Genomic DNA, 22,512 nt, shown 5'->3' with positions numbered 1-22,512 from the left:
TTCGATAATCATAAAGAAATTTGACATAAATAATCAGTTTTACTTTTTTTTTGCCAGAGTTGCAGAAACTTTAACAGCTTTTCCTTTTTCTTTTAAGCTGTCTTCAACAATATTTTAACCTCATTTTTTCTTACCTCTTTTTCTTCTCTGTCTAAAATGAAGAAAAGTAAAAAAAAAAAAAAAAAATTAAGAAAAGTGTCATCTACCTTGTTCCTTTCAAAAAATATCAAACACCACACTTTTATTATGTGTTTATAATAACCAGGAAAAATATTAGAACAATGTGCAGAAAGGAAATATGAGCAGTCAGAAAGAAAATAATTTGTTCAAAGTTACTTAGTTCAATATACTACTTACTTAAAAGGAGCAAAATATTACACACTCCAGATATTTTGTTCCAGTGTTCAGCCATAATAATCTATCTGGAAACAAAGACCTATTCAGTAAATCTTTCTTGGCCAGATTTTGTTCGTTGCCTGATGACGTAAGTTATTTCTCTGTTAAAATTTTAATCAATAGGGGGCTTCCCTGGTGGCGCAGTGGTTAGGAATCCGCCTGCCAATGCAGGGGACACGGGTTAGTGCCCCGGTCCGGGAAGATCCCACATGCCGCGGAGCAACTGGGCCCGTGAGCCACAACTACTGAGCCTGCGCGTCTGGAGCCTGTGCTCCGCAACGGGAAAGGCCACGATAGTGAGAGGCCCGCGCACCGCGATGAAGAGTGGCCCCCACTCGCCGCAACTAGAGAAAGCCCTCGCACAGAAACGAAGACCCAACACAGCCAAAAATTAAAAAAAGAAAAAAAAAAAAATTTAATCAATATATCAGATTCAACCAGTTTATATACAGCATTTGTTTTGTATTAATATCATCAACTTCCATAACCTTCATTTAATTAGACTTATTGAAAGGATTATGTAATGTATGTAATTAGAGTGCAAATAACACGTTACCTAATTAAAAAGCACCCTCTGTGTTTCATTGTTAATAGAGGACTTAATGCACCCATTCACAACAAAATCCTCAAACTCAATTCATAAGCTACTACAAATGTAATCCACCACCTGCCAGCGACTGATTTTGCCTTGGGATCTTTTACCTTGGCGGGCTTGTTAACATCCATGCTCTCTTTGAATTTCTCCTGCACAGTTTCTGCAAGTCGACAGAGCAAGGCACCATTATCCAATTTCTCCATAAAAGTTTCTGCCGTAATCTCCTTCCCTGCAATAACAAAAAGGAGCATTATAAAAACACAATCATTCCCCAACCCAAATGTGACATTCAGGCCAACATATGCAGTTTTTATCACCAAAATTCCAATTCTAGCTGAGTTACGTATCTGAGATAGGAAATCACTGGAAAGAATGGTTTCTTTGGAATTTTATGTGTTTCAGTTACTTTGGCCTGTAAGGCAAGAGCATAAAGCAAAACCGGTATTTTGTGTTGTGTATACGTCTTTCATCACAAGAACTCCATAGCTCCCCTTTAATATAAAATAGAGCCATAGTATATCAAAAATCAACCACCATTGGCAATTTTAAGAGTGTGGCCAATGCATAAAACCACATCTCTAAATTCCGTTGAGTTTGTTTTCCTGATGAAGATAATACAGGTAAAATTAATGCAAGTAAGAAACTGTCTATAAGAAAACACTTCCCCTCTAACCACGCTTCCCCTTCCTGATGCAGTGCTTGAACTGTGGAGTTATTAGGTTCAGATCTCTCTGCTTTTTTCTGGTCTTCTCACAACCACTCACAGCTTCAATTACTGCTCTTGTGAACATGATTCACAGTTGTCCATCCCTGACATTTTATTGGTTAAAAGTTATTTTTCTTCTTTCTTATATGCTCCCAAAGTATATTTTCTTTCTTCTTTTACTTTGTAACAGCTTTATTGGGATATAATTCACATCCCTTACAATTCACCTCTTTCAAGTGTATAATTCAATGACTTTTAGTATATACACAGAGTTGTGCAATTACCACCACAGTCAATGTTAGTACATTTTTATCACTCCCCAAAGAAACTGTACCCTTTAACTATCACTCCCAATGGCTCCATTCCCCACCTCCCAGGCTCTATAAAATCATTAATTTCTGTTTTGTATATTCCTCAAAACTCCTTTCCCTAAGCTCTCTCCTTTTCCTGGTGTTGTAATTCTCTAAGTTTCAGAATATTTTATTTCCCTGTCTTAATTTCCTATAACTTATTAGTCATAAGTCCTGTAGATTCATGCTTCCTTCTGTTTCTAGAACTATAATCTTAATTTAAAAAGTTAATGATCTGATACCTCTGATACCTAAACTCTAGCAGCAAGAACAATGGCTAGTCCTCGTATCCTCAACGTCTGCCTCCAGAACATACCATAATCACTGCTAAAATTAATATTGCTAAACACCACCCTCACTGAGCCAAACTTCACCTTTATTGCATAGTCCCTAATCTTCTCCTCTACGTAAAAGATGAAACAAACCCACTTTAACCCAATATCCAAAGTCCTCTCATATGCCGCTAATCCACCTTTCTACTCTAACTTGCTTACACCCTGCTCCTTGGTCTGCACCCTGCCTTCCCAGTTCCAGAGCGGATCTTCCCGTTTCCACTCCCATGCCTTGGCCCAGGCATGGCCCCTTCCTGTAACAGCCCCCTATCTTCTATCTGCCTGGCCACGTTCTACTTTCCCTTTAAACAGAAATCCAGAAAGAGATTCTCCCAGTGTACATCAATCTCCTTCCTATATGTTCATACTCAAGAGTATCACTCACTCTGGCACTCATCAAACTTCTTCTATGGCTAATAACATGCTTTGTACAAAGTTCCTGTCGTCACCAGTACATTAGAAACCTCTTGAGGTATATTGTTTTTTGTGTGTGTTACTACAGAGGTAAGCATAATGTTACTTACATAGAAGGCACCTAGTAAACATGTTCAGTGAGCACATGAATTGACAAATGAAGAAACAAACTCTTGGAAAACTTTGAGAAAATGTTGGGTATTATTTCTGTGAAAAGTAGTTGTTAAAGCAAAAAGAAAAAGAGGAGGTATTTTAAAGTTTTATACTGAGAGTCATAGGATTACCTTTTATCTTAAGAAAAATGCATGCAGCTCAATTCCATGAACACTTAAGATAAATGTAAACCAACTGGAACAACAGATATACTACTGGCTTAAAGTTAAACTCACAATATCTAATATATTTGGTTTTTAAGAAACATCTGTTTGAAATGATTTTTTTACAGTTTGGGGGGAAGGGCAGGTGAAGGAGGAAAAAGAATTACTTTTTTTATGTTCTTTTTTCCCTACTGGATAGTTCACATTTTAGCCCTCAGTTAGGATAATGACTTCTGCAGGTGGCAAAACATCAGTAGCTCTAAGTACTCACCACAGAGGTAGCCTATACAGAGCTATTATTATTTCAAAATTGTATGCAGCTCAACTCAATTAAGGAATGAAAGTAATAGTCTCAAGATACAAAAAAGCCAGCACAACAGAATTTGAATTATGCATTCACCATATTGGCTTGCATTTTCTAATGATAATAAGAAAGTTATTTACAAACAAGCATAAAAATAAATATTAGAAATATTTTTTAAATTATCAGTTACATTTCAAGGTAAAGAAGGTAAACTTTACCTAAACTGTTGAATGATTCCTTTATAAATTACTTATAAGATTTTCTACATTTGGAAGAGGTCTTTAGGTATTATTTCATTAAGCTATTTGAAAATTTAAAGATTCTTTTCATAATGTCAAGTGAGGAGATGATTACAATAAATTTAAAAGAACTCGTAAATTATAAAAAGAAAAATGGCTTTCATTAAAAAGTCATTAGCAATTTACCAAAAGGAATGATTTTTACTTTTTCTGCTTTATACCTGAACAATTTTTTGTTATCCTGCTTTTCATGAATACTTGAGGAATTTAACATTGAACATCTGTACCTAATGAAAAATATATTAGGTCTCAGCTTTCAATTCTGTATATTTTATAGCTCCAAAAGGTGGGATTTTTTGTTTTTTTTTTTTTTGGCTAAAGCAGACACTATTACATACTTTATGGTTGAAATGTACTGACTCAAATGAAGGAAAAATGCAAGACAGAGAATTTTTTTAAAACCTTCATATGTAACATTTTCCATCCAATGATTAAGAATCATAAAATATACATTTTAAGTGTACTGTATAATTTTAAGAAATCAGTTATAATCCTTATATGGGATGATATATTATCATACTCTTTATTCCATTAATATTACCAAAAGTATATAAAAAACTGAATATAAAGTTGGCTGAATTTAATCATGACGAATCCATCAGAATAGGCTATGAATTACTAATTACAATTTCTCAAGTAAAAGCTATACACAGTTCAATCTCTGTCAGACAGAACCAGATCTTCTTTAATATAAATTGTGTAGCTGGGTTGAGACATTAGACTATAAATGCTGGAAACAGTAGGATTCTAGTATCATAGAATCATTTCTTCCCCCGTCCCATCTTTCCACGTTTTTGGTATATTTAGTGAAAGAAGGGGCAATGAACAGACATAATTAAATCACCTTGGAGTGCCGACCCATACTGGGTTGTCTTTATTATTGACTTGAAGGTCAACCCAAAATAGCCAAGTCTAGAAAGAATATCTTTACTTCCTGGATTCATAATTGTGAACTTAGATCTTCACATCATCAATTCAGTCATGATTGACAGCTTGCCAGTAGACAGAGATCAGGTGGTTTGGTTAAATATTGTGATAAGTCATTTCCTCTTAAAATATGAGGACACAATGATATGAAATAATCATGTACCTGAAATATTTTGTCAGGTAACTAAAATCAACACACATACTTGTACATACAAGTGTATTCCTCCCAGAAATGTAGGCTTGCCATAATTTCCATAAAGATTATCCCTTTTATCTTCTATTTTGCTAGGAAAGATTGTTTTCCTCCTAGTAAGTTAGCAGTACTACACTCAGTTTCCTAAAGATATGGCAACATCTAATAATGATATTTAACATTTGAGTTCTTACTATATGCCAAGCACTTTACATGTATTCATGTTTTTAATCTTTTTACAAAACTGCGAAGTGAGTGCTTCTATTATATCCATTTTACAGATGATGAAATTGATGTATTTAGGTTAAATGACTTGCTTAAGCTCACACAGTGAATCTGGCTCTTTAACCCAAGAAGTCTAGGTTTAGAGTCTATGTTTTTAGCCACCACTCTTGGTTAGTTAGATCAATATTTGCTGGATACACAAATGACTATTTTCTATAACGATGCATTCTCTCTAATGCAGTTGTCTTTTTCTTTGTAGAAAATCTACAGATTTTTTCTCTCTAGAAACTCCTTCAGACAAAAACAAAACAGTGTAGGGCTGAAGACAGTGGTGCTGAGAAATGAATAGCAAGCCACCTTGCTGATGATTGGAGAATGACCGAGAATAGCATTCAGGCATGCTCTGTTATGTAGCCTGATTCACTGCATAAGAAAACTAGTATATTTTATCTATAAGGGTGATCTAGATATGATCAAACTCTACTCCAATCTCCACTGTACCTCTCAATCACAGTCTATTTCTCTAATTAGAGAACTCGAAGCAACTCATCTGCTATCTTAACTCAAATTAGTCAGTGTTTTAAGACTGAAATATAAAGGTTGTGAGATAGGAAATGATTGATTATATCCAGAAACCCTAGATCAGCACCTGCTCCACACTGATTCAGAGTCTACCCTGCATTTGTATCAAGAAAAGACAAAGTTGGTTCTGTTGGAAAAGTTGGGTAAAAAACATTAGGGTGTAACTGCTCTGAAAGATGTCAATTTGTGAACATAGACTTGATTCTTTAAACTTTTGAACTAGCATAAGACACCACCTTTCCTAAGAAATTTTTATTGACTACATCAAGAATATGAGAAGTCTGCAGGACAAGTATCCAGTAAAAGGACTTTAAGAAAAAAGAAAAGAGAGCTGTTCCAAACTCATTACACAGCAGCAACTCCAGTAAATAGGTGCTTAACTTTCTAATGCTAAAAATAGGTTTTTTTAGAAATAACTGAAATAAGGAAAACATTACATATTGATCATATTATGCATATAACAACTGAATTTTCCTTTATGTGCATGTAGGAAAGTCAGAGAAAGGGACAATCACCATAACATCAACTGTCATAATGCATTTCTAAATATTAGTAAAATCAATTTAGCTTAACTTGATTTGTAATACATTTTTTGATTTATTCAAATTCCCTGCATATATCCAAACACATACGCCTACCTCTTAACGATCTAAAATCCTTAAGACCAATATCAATTTCTGTGATGCTTAACAACTACAATCTTTTCTCAAAATTATACTCCCATGTGATTCATGTAGTGTTATTAAACAAATACTAATTGAAGATAAAGGTCATTTTCAAATGATTAAAGAAACACAAAATAAATAAACAATCTGAGAACATCTATGTTAGTATATTCATTTCAAAATTAAACCAACAACAGTCTTCAATAGTCCTCCAACAATCATGAAATGTGTAGAATGTGCCTCATCTATATGAATGATGGGTAGTTGCTATAATCTGGGACTGTTAATTTAATTACATGCTGTTTATTCAAAGTAACAAGTTTTTCTCCAAGACTTATTTGTATAATCATTTGATGTTCAAATATGTCCTAAGGACATAGTTAATTAACAAATGGGCAATAGCTAGTTCATGAACAAAAATAACAAAACAGAAAGCCTAAAATAAAAATTAAATGTGTACATTTAATGTATAGCAGGGGACAATGGCCAGAGAAATGTTTTAGAGGCAAGATTCTCTTGATTCAGGTTTCTTTTGCTGTCTTTTCTGAATGTTGGTCATAAAACTCCATAGTGTCAACTATTATCAATAGAAAACATGCTTGGACTACAAAGATATGTAAGTAGTCAGTAAATATCACAGGATGATTTTCTCATGACTGGTATGCTACTGCATAAACAAATCCCAACCATCATGACAATTTATTTAACTCAACTAGTTAACTTATAAGATAGTTTTTATATTCTAATATATAAATTTTAGTTAGTCTAAAAATTTGCTATTGCAAATTTGCTATTGCTGCTTTAATTTTATGCTGAGGAATCTAAAGCCCTATTATTGTTACTGATTAAGTAAGTATATAGTACTTGAAAATTACAGTATTATGCCTTCATATTTGGCATGAATGTGAATATTGGTCTATGAACCAATGAAATAATTTTCTTCTCTATCAAATAATTTTTATCCACCAAAAAATCTGAATACAAAGTGAGCGTTCTTTAAAAAATTCCACGTTTCAATTGACATTTTACATGTAGGACCAGAAATACCTGAATTTAGAATATCATTACTACTTTTTTTGAAAGGCAAAAAAGGAAAAAAAGTTACATTTTAGTCAAGTATTGCTAGAAAGAAATAGGAAATCTTTCCACAAGTAAGGTCCACACTACAACGGCAAAGTCTAGTTAAAAGCTTTAATTTAGTATGTGAATTTCCACCTCACCAAAAAATTCAGATACTTTATCTAGAGACCAGATCAACTTTGAAAGTACCTTCAAGATATCTCTAACCTTCAAGCAGATAAAAATGGAGAATTGAAATAGAGCTGTATAATAAAAATTTGCAAATATTTCTGAGGCAACAAAATGACCAGTAAGAGTTTTAAAATTTACTTTAACGACTCCATTTCTAAAATATGTGAATACTAAATGTATCTGTTATGTGTAGTAAAAATATCTTGTCACATAGCCATACATTTTTTTCTCTCTTGCTTATTATCACCATTCTAGTACATAACATATTTTCTTACCTCTGAATGTTTTACCACTTTAAATAACCTCAAGCTATTGGTCTACTTTCCAAGTTACCATGAGGATATTTACTTGAAATCTATCATCTACCTACTTTTATGAATTCAAGTTAACAGAAAGTGGCACTTTACTATATTTTGACATTCTTTTAAGATTTCTTTTCTGAGAAAATTTCACAAGCCATCAGTTGCTTCTGTGTTACCAATAACTGGCATTAAGAACATTAGCCTTTTTATTCTTTAAAAGAAAGATTATTCATTTACGTAAACTGTTTTCTCCTTGTTTATACATATTGATGATTTCAAACTGGGTCTCAAGAGATGGATTTCTTGGAAACTTAGACTTTTGGAACTGGAATGGACATTAGAGATCATCTACTCCAACCCCTTCATTTTATGGTTGAGGACACTGAGCCCAGAAAAGATAGCTGAGTGACTTTGGGCAAGTTTACCAAGTGAGAGAGCCAGAATCAGAAGCCAGGTCTCCTGACACCAGTCAGGAGCCAGGTCTCCTGACTTTTAGTCCAAGGATATTTCCATTACACATACACTGACTCTCTATTCTTTGAGGCTGTCTTGGGCTGCTCACACTGCTTAAGCTACTTTGTAAATGATCACATTCACCAAATAAAATGCTTCTGATGACAAGTCATGGGACCTTGGAACACACCTGTGTAATCAGGCTATACTCATAATCATGATTTCCCCCTGCCTGGAACATCTCAGGGACTCCTCGTTGAGCATGAAATAAATTATAGGCTCCTTAACATGGTCTTCAAAGCAGTATACGCTCTAGTCCCAACAAATCTCATGAAAGCCTCCCCCTCTTGATCTACACTGTTGACACTAGCCTTTGTTCAGTTCTTCTAAGGCGCCAAACTCCTTCCTATCCCATACATGCCATTCTTTCCACACAGGCTTTTTTCCCACACTTTGTCTGGCTAGCTATTAATTATTCTTCAGATCTCAGTTTTAAATATAAGACCCCTTAAAAAGGATTTCCCCAAGCCCTCTGATCATTTGCCCCATTCCCACCTCCTTGTTTTTACATCCTTATTGCAACCTATATCTTTTAGTGTTTATACCAAGTCCAATTAATGAATTATTTATTCAGTCACTTATTTATATTAATTTCTTGTTCAATCTACTCCAAGCTCTATAAGAACAGGCACTCTGTCTATTCTTAGTCACCACTCTACCCTCTAGCACTTAGCAGACTGTGCTGAAACACAATAAACACAATGGCTAGTATATTTACTATAGCTAGTTGATTACTATGTGCCAGACCTTGTTCTAAAGCTGACAATCTTACTTGATTCTCCAACAATCCCATGAGGTTGGTACTAGTATTATATGTATTTCACAGATGACGAAACCCAGGCACAGTGCATTCAGGTACTTGCCCAGTATCACAGAGCTAGTAAGTGATGGAACTGAGATTTGAATTCAAGCATTCTGATTCCAGAGTCCATTTTATTCAAATAATTATTATGCTGATGTACACCCAAATATTTGTTGAATAAATGAATGAACTTACCCACCAAATCAAGTTAATCATATCACTGAACTATATAAATGGAATAACACCACCACATATAGAGTTTATGATATGTCAGGCACTAAGTAGTATACATATTTTAATTATTTAATCTCACAGCAACCCTACTGTCATTACCACTTCACAGATGAGGAAACTAAAGAACAGAGAGATTAAATAACTTGCCCAAGATCATATTGCTAGTTAAGTGGCACATCTGGGGTTCAAACACAGGCAGTTTATTCCAAGTCTGTGCCTTAACTTCTATACTGCCATGCTGTGACAGCCCATATCTGAAAACAGCTCAAAGTTAATAAAATATTAATATAACAATAATTAGTGAACACACAAAAGAGGGAGGAAACCCATCTGTTTAGGCTAAATTGACATCCTCTATATAATGGAGATAAATAAAAATGCTCTTCCTTTGTATAAATGAAAGGTAGCCCTTCCTTCTGGTAGATATCACTCCATAGCACAGTGAAGGGTCTTCCTGGGGAGTGATGGATGTGAAGGATGCCTTCTGCATTTCTTCTCTTACCCTTTAACTGGGCTCCCTTGCAAAGGGCACCACCTGCATTTCCATATGCGGTAGCCCTGGTTAGACTACATAGAATTGTCAAAAGCATGTGCACACAGTAGGGAAAAAGGAAAGATCTAACTCTAGGATAAAGGCTTAAAAAATGCAAAAGCAATGTAAAAATCCAGAGCCATGGTGAGCAAAAAGAAAAATCTTGCTAAAATGTGCTAAAACCTTGTCAAACCTTGCTAGAATTACAGATGCACTATGCTCTGCACTAAACTCTTCAGTTTCAGCAGCTAGAAAGTGACGATAACAACACTTACCTTGAAGGAATCCTTTTAATAATAAAATAATGTTGGTGAAATCCTTTCTGTAAATGATAAAGCACCATGCAAATTCTATGTTTACTCAATATTCAAATCTTATAAACTCTATAAGGATCCTTTTTTCAGGTCTTAAAACAATTTTGTTCTCTGTGAAAAATTACTAGTGAAAAAGCATTGCTTTATATGATGATCCTTTGAATGTATGATTCCACTTTGCACATGGTTGAAATTGTATACTCTGAATATGCCAGCACAACAGAAACAAAAAAGGCAGCCTTAGCATGAGGTAACATTTTTCTCTAAGACCGTCCTTTTGGAAGAATACTTAAAAACAGAAGTGTAATGAAAAGAAAAATTTTAGTTCAAGGTTGGATGACTCCAGTCAGCTCATTTGGACAAAGGACAGATGTTATTGTTCCAGAGTCTGGGTATTCATCAGTTTTAGAAGGTGTGTTATAAAAGTAGGGCAAAGAAATCTAGCTTTAGAAGCCAGATTTCACAGACTGTGGCCCGTGTGCAGTGTCAAAAGAATAGGCCCAACTGGTCAGCTGCATGAAAGAAAAGTAAAAATAAATCAGATCAGCAAGGGTGTAGATGAAATGAGCAATTTGACCACACAGTTACAATGCATGATATGGGAATTACTAAGCACAGTTAATGTGAGAGACATTGGGAAATTCATTTAAATTCTCTATATGCTTCAGGTCTCCCAGAAGCAAAATGCAAATAATGAAAGTTTTTCTTTCTAAAGTGGTGTCATATGCTAAGGAGAAAGACACTACATGAGCAGGGAGAATAAACCTGTTATCTTTGCTGACAAAATGAGATCTTATAACCTTACCTAACAGATTGGTTAACCACAAGGCCAGATCTTCTTTCATCGGTAGCAAATTAGCTTCATGTCTGCTGGCCAGCCACTGGTTGTACTGATGCATATCAGAGAGGCCAGGTCCACTGCGTACCTTTGGGCTCAGAGCAGTGCACATTATTTATCCACTTGTAATACCTGTTTTGGAAACAAAAGAGCAATTGCTTTTAATACAGACTTCTCTTGTTAAAATCTCACTGCCAATGACACAGTAAGGAACAGGATCTGTGGACGGTTGGATGACAAGTCAGGTTATTAATTATTAAACCCCCATGAAACACTGTTTGCTTTACCTGTACTGGCCCTGTCACTTTTGACCAACTACTTGGTAGGAAGCAGCAGCTGTCAAAGGTCAAATAGAAAAATCAAACAGTAAGCTCTCTGCTTGTGTAAAACATCATATTTGGAAAAACGACAGTTTCTAAGGAAAGAAATTCTACTTATTCAAAAACAATAAAAAGTGGTTGATTGAAATTTTGGTATCCAAATTGTAAACTCCCATTGTTTGGGTTAATTTTTGAAGCCATCGATTTCCACAGAATTTTAGGACTGAATACTAGCAATGACAGTATTAGCAAAATTTCTTATAAACATATGATCACTACACTTAAAACTATTACCTATGAGATTAAGCACAGCCCTTGGTTCTTTGCAGATGGCCAAGTAATCATGTACTTATACTTTAGAGAATTGGGTGGGACATGGGGGAGTGTGTCCTTTTAAAGAGTCCCTACTACACTTCTCTTATTTTACAGTTAATGAAAACAAAACCAAAGAGGAAGGGTGACTCAACCAAGATCATATAGCTAGATCATGGCAGAGTCAGGCTTGAACTTGGCTCTTTACTCTAAGACCATTACTGTTTTCAGAATGACACATTTTACAAAATAGTGTCATCAGGAACCCACGTTATAACCCAGGAATTACACCGTAATTCTAATAAATATCGTCACAGGTTTTCTTTTGTCATACTTTGTACCTTCCCACTTCGTATGTTTTGCATACTAGGGTTTGTTTGTATTCATGTTTAGCAAAGAAGTAATTACATTACATATCTTATATCTACACAATAAGGGATGATTTCACTAACCTATGAGTAACACAGTCTTCTATGTGGGTTGCAGAAAAGATGTATGAATATATACTTGGCCTTAAATGTAGTACTATTGTATGCATTATTTATAGGACCTAAGACTACAGATGTAATATTGGAGCAGGAACTCATAAGTTTATGTGTAGAACTCCATTCTGTATGCAAATAGTGACTATAAAATAACCAAATGCATTATGACTGAATGAAATGAAAATGAAAATGTTTGCAAATGACAAAATGTAAGATTTATATGATATAATGGGGTTTTCATCTATATTTATTACTAATGGTATTTTAAGTTTACCAATATAAGTTGTATATACCCTTGTCAGTTTTATCATTTGAAACGTTACATAGCATTCTTTTCCAATTAATCTCAAACTCTAATTCTCTTAGCCTAGGTTAATTTTTGTCTTTTAAAGACAGCTTTTAAACAAAATAAGACATTGGTGTTCAGAAAACTGTAAAATGTGACAGTCTCACAAACATTTTGCTGTAGCATTAGAAAAGACTGCTGGGAGCATGGTTAAACACCTAAAAAGTGTCATAAATATATAATTTAAAAGCACAGACAATTTAATTTCCAGAGACATTATGCTTTGAAGTAATTTTTGCAGAAAAAAATTACTGTAAGTTTTCTTTGAAAACACCTTCTATAAATCTCTGTGTATCTAGTCATCTAAAGTAATAACTAGTGAAAATGTGAAATATTTTAATATACCTTGTCATATGCTACTAACGTGTCATTACAGGGACCAGAAGATCACAATTGTCTATTTTCTTTTGCAGTTAATCATGACATTATTCATATAAAGTCCGAAAGATTCTCCAAACCCTGTGACTAAACCAGAAGGCTAAAACAGTTTTTGCCCCAGTTCTTTAAAAAATAGGTCCAACCCCAGGAAAACAAAACATTTCCCAGTAGTTGGTTTGGATTCCTACAGGCTAGCTAGCCTCAGAAACAAACATTTAAGTAATAATACATTTAAGCACATGATTCATACATTTAAATAACTAATTGAAATCTTAAAAGGGTTACCTCTAAAATGCCTTTCTTCTCAAGACACAATATCTCCCACTACTTTCCTGAAAGTGAGATGTGGTAGTTCAGTAACTTTACCTACATCCTATTATGTTCTCTGCAACTTCCATTTAAGCATCAGAGTTCTATTTTGCTTTGTAAAAGCAAGAAGACACCTCAGATTTGTAAGCTCATTGTCCAGCAAAGAATTCATCAAGGGATAGTTTACAGTAAGCCTAATGGCATGTCACAGTTTCAGTGAGCCAGAGGGACACAATCTGTCCCCTCAATGCTTCTAAACAGTGAAGTTTTTATTTTCCTTGACAGTGGCACATTTACTTCTCATGCAGTCTGCCCTGTATTTTGCCAGAAATGTAATTTAAACTATCTTCTAATATTTACAGATGATCATTAAGTTAAAACAATAAGAATAACTAAGCAATGTTTGTTATGCTGCTTTGTATATAATCAAAATTATATGTAAAGTTGAAAAAAAAGAAAGAACAGAGTTATATTTTCCCAGGAGGCAAAGGTAGGAGAAAGAAGGCTTAGTGGGTAATTAGCATCCGATAGAAGTTAAACAATGAAACATATGCCAAATATGTAGACACCTAAAGTCACTGTCATAGATAGGGACTCTTCTGTTTAAGTCCCTTTTGAAAAAAATTAGGATTTTGATCCAAATGCTTCTGATCCTTTTTTCACATTTTAAATCACCATCAAACTTGGCATGACTCTGTGGTTTAGCTGAAAGTCATTACATGGTGGTCTTGGATTTAAATATAGCTGAGATATGAATAGAAAAGATGAAAATGGACCCAGCTAGCAGCATCAAAATTTGGAGTGTGAATTACCCTATGTTGAAGCAGTTTCCAAACGAAATGATTAAACTGCGGTGAACAAAGGTCAAATAAATTTATATTACCCAGATAAAAAGATCACTACAGGATTATAAACATTTTATAATTTTCAACAAATGTTTAATCCATCTGAATGAGTTGAATTACATCACAAAGAACAAATTGCAAGAAAAAGGTCATTTCTGATCTTTTGAATTCATTCAAACGTTTTCGAAAACCACCAGAGATACCAAGGGGTAGCTTTTTTTTAAGGGGTAGCTTTTAAGACAGGAAATGATATGATACACTGACTTGAAGAAAAAAAATAGGTTTTGGAGAAAGAAAAACTTCTTTTTTTGTATAACATATCTAAATACTGAAAGATGTTACTATTAAAATTCATATAACCTAAATATTTAAAAAGCTTGATAAGTAACTTCAGTAATTACTAAGCAAAGCCAATCGCTTTGAAAAAAGGAGTAAGGATTCAAATGCTTCTATGCCTTATTCAGACTATGGCTTCTCCAAGCTTTATGGGTCTATCTAAAAATGGATAACTCAACCCTCAGAATTTGGAATTCAGAAAAATAAAACTTAAAGGGAAAAACATGCAGAAACTTAATACAGAATTCTTCAAAGAATGTGTGTGTGTGTATTTTTTTCTTTCTTTCCATAGAAGTGATTCTGGAATAACCATTATGAATATGATGAGCCTTGAACCAGCCCAGGGGAAGAAGAAAAAATTAATGACTCCATAAGTAAAATATCACATGTTTAAAGATTCTGTTTAGTCTGTTGTTCCAGAATCCCAGTTGAAGACAGTTTTGACTCTGAGGAAAAAGTATTCTTTTTCACCACCTAGAGGTGTGCTTCGATTATGACCAAGATGGTTTCTGGTTTATCTCTAGTCTTTGTTGCCATATTATAAAAAAAACACAATACACACACAATATTGTATCACAATATTGCAATATCACAATATTGCATGGAAAATAAATTGGAAAGACAGAAAAATAAGAACAAAATGATAAACATTATATCACTACTGTCTGATATGAAATTCTGCTGAGAAGCGTGATTAATAGAATATTAGAGCTGGAATCAGAAGTCCTGGGGTCAAATACTGGCTCTACTACGTGGCCATTTAGTAGTTGTTCTATCCTAGTTATATGACTTTTTCTCTTTGTACTTGAGTTCTCCAGTATGTATAATGGAGGTTAACACCTCACATATATGTGTGAAGATGAAATATTTGTGTCAGTATCTGGCACATATTTTATATTCAACAAACACTAGCTAAATTGAAATCATCACCATAGGAACTATGCACAAATAAAGCTTCCACTGACTTATTTTAAAAAGAAAAGAAATTCTGTAACAAAAATAGGAATATTTTGTAGAACTCTAGGTAACTAAGAAAAGACAAAGGGCAGGGGGAGAAATGAAAACAGATAAAGAATTGATGAAATAAAACCATAAATAATGGAAAATCCCAAGTTTTCTTCATATTGAGAGGGATGAAACTCCCAGGATGATGAGTGAAATACTGAACTCCAAGATGGGTAGTTTACATGTTTTCAAAAACAAATTTTGGTAACATATTATACTTCATTTTGGCATCAAAGACTCATAAGCTATTAAGAAAGGGGAATGCCATGCCTCTCAAAATAAATGTGAAAGGATGTCACCACACCCTTCACCCCCACAAAGACACCTAACTGTGGCCATTTAAAACAGAGTGCTAATGAACCCACAGTCAAGGGTCCCTTCACTAAAGGCCACCTTTGTTCTGATTTAGAGCATCGACCTCCCCTCTGTCTAGTCAGTTTTGTGTGCTATGGGTGTGAAACAACTAAGAAAACAAAGTTTATAGGCCAATAACACTGTCTTTTACAATTAAAAAAAATAAAAACACCTTAAGCCAAACACCCTTCCATAATCTGGAAGGAGAAAATGCTATCTTTCAAGCTAGACTCAAAGAATTAACAACCAAGAATAGCTCTAGATGGCTCTTTCACCATTCTGAGTTCATTACGCCTATGTGATTCACTTTGGCTGGCCAATAATATATCTACAAAGCTATATATTCTCAACCAGTGTCATGAATGTAAAATCTTAACCTAAGAATCTGAACAGAAAATAAAAGTCCAAAATGTAATCAGAAAGGTAATTCTAGATCTTGTAAATGGACCTTCGCTTCTGGCTCAGGGGAGCAACTTGTCCGAAATTAAAAAGCACCAAGTGTAAAGGCAAAATGACACTCATTACTAGTTTTTCTAATTATATAATAAAATCTTTAAACTCAAATGAACCTTAGAAGATTTACCAGCCAAATTCCTGGTTATTAATAAGAGACTGGAAGCCTAAGACGTTTTGGCCAAAGTAACAAGTCTAGTTAGTCAGTCATTAAAAGTACCCTACTCAGCCCTCATGGTGCCCAAACTCAAGGAATGCTAACTCTCTTCTAGGAATCTCTGTCTTATCTTGCAGCCCCATGATGATTTGTCTTGAACCAAATGATGGTATACCTACAATAATAATTCCTTCTCAAATCATGACCAAAAAATTAAGACTGAGTGGGAACTAATTTCTTATATTTTCTTGGCATTAGAGATTTTTAATTTTTTTTTTTTAAATTATACTAAATTATTCTTCCAAACAATTTAGCTCAGGTTTCTGGACCCCTACCAGATTAATTTCAAACTTAATTTGAATAGAAAATCATCTGAAAGTCATTAATTGATTAGGCTATTTGAGGACTTACATCAAAATTTAATCTAAGTTGATTAAGGAAATCTTAATTCATAAGAAGACGTTGCTGTGTGTGTGTCCACGTGTGTGTTGTTTGCAATAAAAAGATTTCTGTTTTATGTAACTATAGTGTAGTTGAGAGCTAGCAGAGTTCTACATTCTGTTGAATATATATGTACTCTCATGTAAGGGGAGAGCATTAGCAAAAACTCAGTTGATTTGACTCTGAAAACATTTAGGACAGAAAAATTACACAAGCATCTTACTCTTTTTGCCAAGAGATATTTTCTACCTTTACTCCAATTCTTTTCTCTAGTCAGAAAACACTGAGTGGAAAATCTTGACAGTCATCCAGGAGAAATTAAAAGAAACAGCGGGATCTCTATGCCACCATGTCAAAACCACAAAGATACCAAAATTACCTTAACATCAGCTCCAGTTTTAACAACTCCCTCTGCAAACAAATTGTTAGAGCCTCATTATTTGGTTTCAACCAAGGAAACTTTGGCCTTCCAAAGGCTCCCAAAGTCTATAAATATAAAGCAGGCTTGCAGGCTTGAAGCAAAATTCTAAAATTATGCATAACATACTTAGGATTAATATAAGACCTGACATTCTTCCATACCTGGAAGTTTAACTAAAATTTCTTACCAAGATACTAGGACACTCAGTGGCAATCACAGGACCTTTTGCACCAGATGAAATAAATTTTGCCTTGTGAATTTATTTCCCAGCAAAGCGCAGTCCACATCGCAAAAGTATGGTGTTTAACACTAAAATGAAGAACTAAGCCCCAAGTTCAGTAGCACACAGGCTGAAATGCAAGCCACCTTTCCCTTTCAGAGCCCACTCAGGGAGCCGTGTACTAAAGCTGCAAGGTGCATTGCAAAGGCTGCCTGTCCCATGCCTCAGATATCTGTCCCTTACCTTGTCTTAGGCACTGAGAACCAGGATGCCCATGTTGGAGACGACCACCACAGTCACCACCTCCTCCTCCACAGTTAGGGGGGAGCATTCCTCGAGAAGGAGCTCATTGATCAATTTCAAAGACAGGCTGGGCAAACCAGATTCCAGCTGGAGTTAATCAGTGTCCACACTGCTAAGATGCTGGGGAAGAAAACCAGTGAGCACGAGGTCTCCTTCTCAGCCTTGTCTCTGTGAATCTCAGGGGATAGATGAGGAGAAAAGGTGGACTTCCTCTGCCTGGCTGGCAACTCCAACCTGTCTGAGCCTTTATTTAACACTAGGAGGCCTAATGGGTGTTCCTGTGCACATGCAGATCTTATTTCCTGGGCATAAGATCTCCCATAGCTGATCTAGCTTTGTAGGAGAGGGTGCTTGGGGAGAGGGAGGAGTTACAAGAGAGACAGTAAAGTTTTGCAAACTCTTGACTGTAAGTGACAGGATGAAGATGAAGAAGGTGGGAGAGAGGAAAGGTTTTGATTTCCAAAAAGTTTAACTGGAGGAAAGTGGACAATCCCCCCGCCCCCCCCCCCACACACCCCAATTGTACTGAAAGGTAGAAAACAGAATCTGTTAACCCCTGCTTTTGCTTCCCCTCTATTCAAGAGAAACTTCGGATGTCTGGACTAGGTAATGGCAATTTATTAGGCTGATAGAATTTAATCTTGCCAGAATAGTTAATGCCTCCAAAGCCAAGTTGGCTCCTCTGCTCCCCAAATAATTTCAGATTCCAAAACCTTACTCTTTGGACGAGAAGAACAATACCATGCAAAAAAAAAAAAAAAAAAAAAAAAATCTCCCCAAAGGGGGTTGATTCATAGGCTAGCCTGGCATTTGTTTATTCACGTAGCAAAAGCTCGACTCTGTCAAACTCATCAGTGGAACACAGCATCACCCCAAATCACGCGTGTCGCCCTCTTTCCCCCCCTCCCGGCCTCCTTGACTCAAGTAAAGCACTAAGGATCAATCCATTAAGACCATCCCCCCTCCGCTTTCCTCTCCTCAATAAGGGATAACGCTGAGCCTGCAGACAGAGACCCTTCTGCACGAATGCATATGTGTGTCTTCACAATCGTTGTGCTAACGAGAAATCCTCACTCCTGTCCCCAGTTGGCTGAGCCGCCCCAGCGGGTTTCTTCCTTGCGGCGGTCATTTGGACTGTTCCACAATAAGGATGAGGAACACATGGTCGCTTCCAGGGAGTCAGAGAGTCACCCACTGCAGTGACCACACACCGAGCGCCAGAGCCCGTCCGGCTGTCCGAGGCTCTCCACCCTTCCCAGCCGCGTGCCCGACGTTTACTGGCAACGACGGCCCCCCTCCCCTGCCGCCAGCCGTGCAGCAGAGGCCGGGGCTCCGCAAGCCGGGCTGCAGAGCGCTCACGCCGCGGCGACGGCGGCGGAGAGCGGGGCCCGCCCGCCTGCTCACCCCCGCGTCCGGAGCTGGGCTGCTGGCGGCTCTCAGGGGCACCGGGGCTCCCGGCTCGGCTCCTGCAGCGTCTCGGGGCCGGCCCCCTCCCGGCGCGGGTCCTGCGGCAGCCGCTCTCCGCACCCCACCAGCCCGGCGGCAGCGGCAGCAGCTCCAGCCGCGCTGCCCCTCTTCATACTTCTCTGATGGCTCCTCTCGGTGCTGTTTGGGAAAACGATTTTTTCCCCCTGCCAGAAACAGATTTCCTACATTTCATCAGTCCACATAGACCGAGCGGAAGTAAAATGCTTACTTTTTCTGGTGGACAGCAAAAGCAATTGACACTGATTTACCCTTCAAACGGGGAGAGATTGTATTACAAGCCCTTGGCAGCAATTCCGAGGTTGGGGCCAAGCTCCGGCCCCCTCCTGGTCCCCCAAACACTAACCTAAAGGGCGGGGGAGAGGGGTGGGGAGGGGATCATATTTAACTCGGAGGTTTTAACAGAGTCAGTGGCTTTAGCACAATATTAAAATTGGGTGTTGGGAAAGTTTTGCTTTCCTGGCCAGTGATTTTGCAGACTCGGAGGCATGAGCTTGCCAGTAACTTCGGCCACTCTTCGTTCAAATTGAACAATTTGATTTCTTACAACTCCCTTTAAATATCAGACTTTAGAAGAGGCTGTATTCACGGCTGTTTTCGCTTTACAAAAGGAAATACAGTTCCACCCTTCCTTCTCTCAGCCTCAGCTCAGTATTATGTTGAATGTCATAGACAATTTTCTCCAACTGTTGTTTATTAGGGTATGTATTCTGAGACGAAAAGTCTCCCCAGGAAGCAGACAGATGTTCAAGTGTCTGCTTCACCTCTAATAGACACGTGACCTCTTGTTGAGTGTCCGAATCGCCTCAGGTTACTGCTTTCCGTGGAGTGTAGGTGAAAATGATCACACTTTTTTGTTGTTGTCGTTTCCATGTTCATCAGTTTCACAAGCATTTCCATCCAATGATCGTGTGGCACAGGTATTCTAGTCCTCTCTTGGATATCATGTTTAAGATGGTGAGCAATGTACCAACACACCCAGCCCAGCCTCCCCCCCACCCCTCCAAAAAATAGAAACTACCTGTGGATGGAGAATAGCAAAGTGATGTGGGTAATTTTAGATATAATTGAAAAAATGCATTTTGTACTTATTATTGCTTTCATCTGGAAATGGTTATTTGCTCTAAAACATCTAGAAACTGCGTCAGTTCTTTGGTTGTAGTAGCGGTGCAAATAATGAAGAAGGGAAGAAAACAGATGGAAAAGTTTGGTGGCGTTGAACTCCAAGCTTTTTATTTTAGTTCAGTTGGGTACTGCAGTTGGCTCCATATTCCTCCTTGGGCTTCCTGGAAGACAGGGAAAAGAGCCATTCCTCATTTTAAGGAGAAACAGCATTATAAAAAGGCCTATCTTCCTGCTTAGATATACATCAACGAGAACAACAAAACATACAGAACAGGTTACTGATGAATTTGAGCAATCATTCTGATCATAAAAATTTTCAAAATTTAACCAGATAGATCTGAGTGTTACTACAGGCCCAACAAAGAACTCTTAGTTTCTGAACCTATAAAATTTAAGTAAAATCAAACATCCTTGATAATTTTTCATGATCAAAATATCATCAGCCAATAAATGTTAATTTAAGTATCTTCAGGGTATATATGAAGAGTTCAAAAAGTTTAACACCTAGATTTTCAAAAGCTCATAGTCTCCTCTTCTTTCTATATAAATATTCTTGTCACATTATTCAATGTTGACATTATAAAAAGCAAAGTGTAAAGACAATATTTTTGTTGATTAAGGGACAATGTTAAACCCAGTTTGGGAAAATAAGGAGGCTTCCAGAAGCTTTGGGAGAGCATAATCATTCATATTACTCCCTTTCATGCCCCTTTCTTCCAGGTATTTTTACTTTTAAATTCTGCCTTATATCAGATCCTCTGTCCTTTTTAGCAAAAGCCAAAAGGAAAATACTAGGAGAAATATGTATTTTCTCCCTTAGCATCTATGAGTTGTGCTGAGTATTCTTTTGGTGACGAAAGAGAAGTAATACAAAAGATTTCTGAAGAGGCAGCAAAGTAGTGTTTTCATTTAAATTTTTTTCAGCATTCGTAAAAATTTCCATTTGATCTTTATTTTGTGTTTTTGGAAATCAAATTTATACTTATGTATTCCAATCAGTCACTTATAAAAATTTGTCAGAAAATCTTTTCATCCAAGAATTTTCTTGCCTTGGTCTCAACCTAAACATATTTGTCTTAGGAAACCATAGTGCAACTGACTCAATGAAAACCTCCCTGATGTGAAGGTGAAGGAAGCAAATGCCTCACCTAACGGGGTGAAAAATGTCTAAATACATTCTTGAAACATAATGGCATAAAAAGGAAAAGTCAAGCCAAATTTAAAGAAAACATAGTATTATTTTCCTTTTTAAGTTATCACAGTTTTGAAGACTTTATATTAGGAATTCCTGGGTTACTATGTTTTTCAGTGTTCTAAACCTTCAACATTGTCTTCCATATGAACTGTGCCTTTTTCTAAATGTAAATATATATATGTGTGTGTATATATATATGAATATATACATATATGTTTAAAATGAGCAATAAAATTATTTTTTTCCTCATCTATAGGTTAGCCTCTCCTCACCCCTCACCCCTCACCCCCCACTCATGGAAATAATATAAACGCACTTATTCTGAAAAGTGGGACAAACCTTCAATAGATGATGGAGATTACCGGGAATTTTGAAATAAATAGTGTGGGAAGAGACACTAGATTAAAGTAAAATAAATTTCCAAGGGTGACCAAGACATTCTTATATCCCTAAATAGCTTCGAAAGGGCACTTAAAGATGGCAAGGGATAGCTTTAGAAGCAAGTGAGAAAAATGGTACAGAAAGCAGCATGAAGACATGTAATGGTGCTGAAGAAATGTATAAAGCAATGTAATAAGTGAAAACATTTATTTACGTTTTATTGAAATAATTTATCAGTGATGTAAAATATGTTTATATTTCCCTACCTAGCTAGCATCTTGGCCCATGATACAGGCCTTCAGTTGATTTACATTGAAATAAATTTTTTTAAATCTCATAAGGCAAACAAAATGGATTTTATAAGTCCTAGTATGGAAATTACAAATACTGTTAGGGATAAAAAGTCAATGTTATTACTTTTTATCAGTATTCATGTATAAAACTACAAAGAATGAATTAAATGGGAGAAATTTTACTGGAAAAGTTCAAGATATACTCTCAGTTTGATATGCAACTTAAAAAAAATCTATTGCTTTACTGTCAGTGGAGA

The 22,512-nt window shown here is 36.2% G+C and overlaps 1 protein-coding gene across 14 annotated transcripts in view; it reads right to left on the bottom strand.

The window, feature by feature from the left end:
• Window positions 1-22,512, bottom strand: part of GAS2 (growth arrest specific 2) — a 159,992-nt gene that overhangs the window by 101,249 nt on the left and 36,231 nt on the right. For 10 of the 14 annotated variants that reach the window (XR_014267937.1, XM_082476712.1, XM_082476715.1 and 7 more), the window contains 2 exons: window positions 11,059-11,223; window positions 1,099-1,220 (listed from right to left, as the gene is read on the bottom strand). Coding sequence is in view for 13 of the 14 variants with exons in the window: in XM_082476712.1 (XP_082332838.1) it covers window positions 1,099-1,220; window positions 11,059-11,203 (267 nt within the window). In the remaining variant the exon portion in view is untranslated. The other 4 variants (XM_082476705.1, XM_082476711.1, XM_082476709.1 and 1 more) reach the window with 4 other exon arrangements.

The sequence above is a fragment of the Balaenoptera physalus genome (genome assembly GCF_965194825.1).
Source record: "Balaenoptera physalus genome assembly, chromosome: 10".
NCBI classification, from domain to species: domain Eukaryota; kingdom Metazoa; phylum Chordata; class Mammalia; order Artiodactyla; family Balaenopteridae; genus Balaenoptera; species Balaenoptera physalus.
This window is presented reverse-complemented; position numbering and strand designations above follow the sequence as displayed.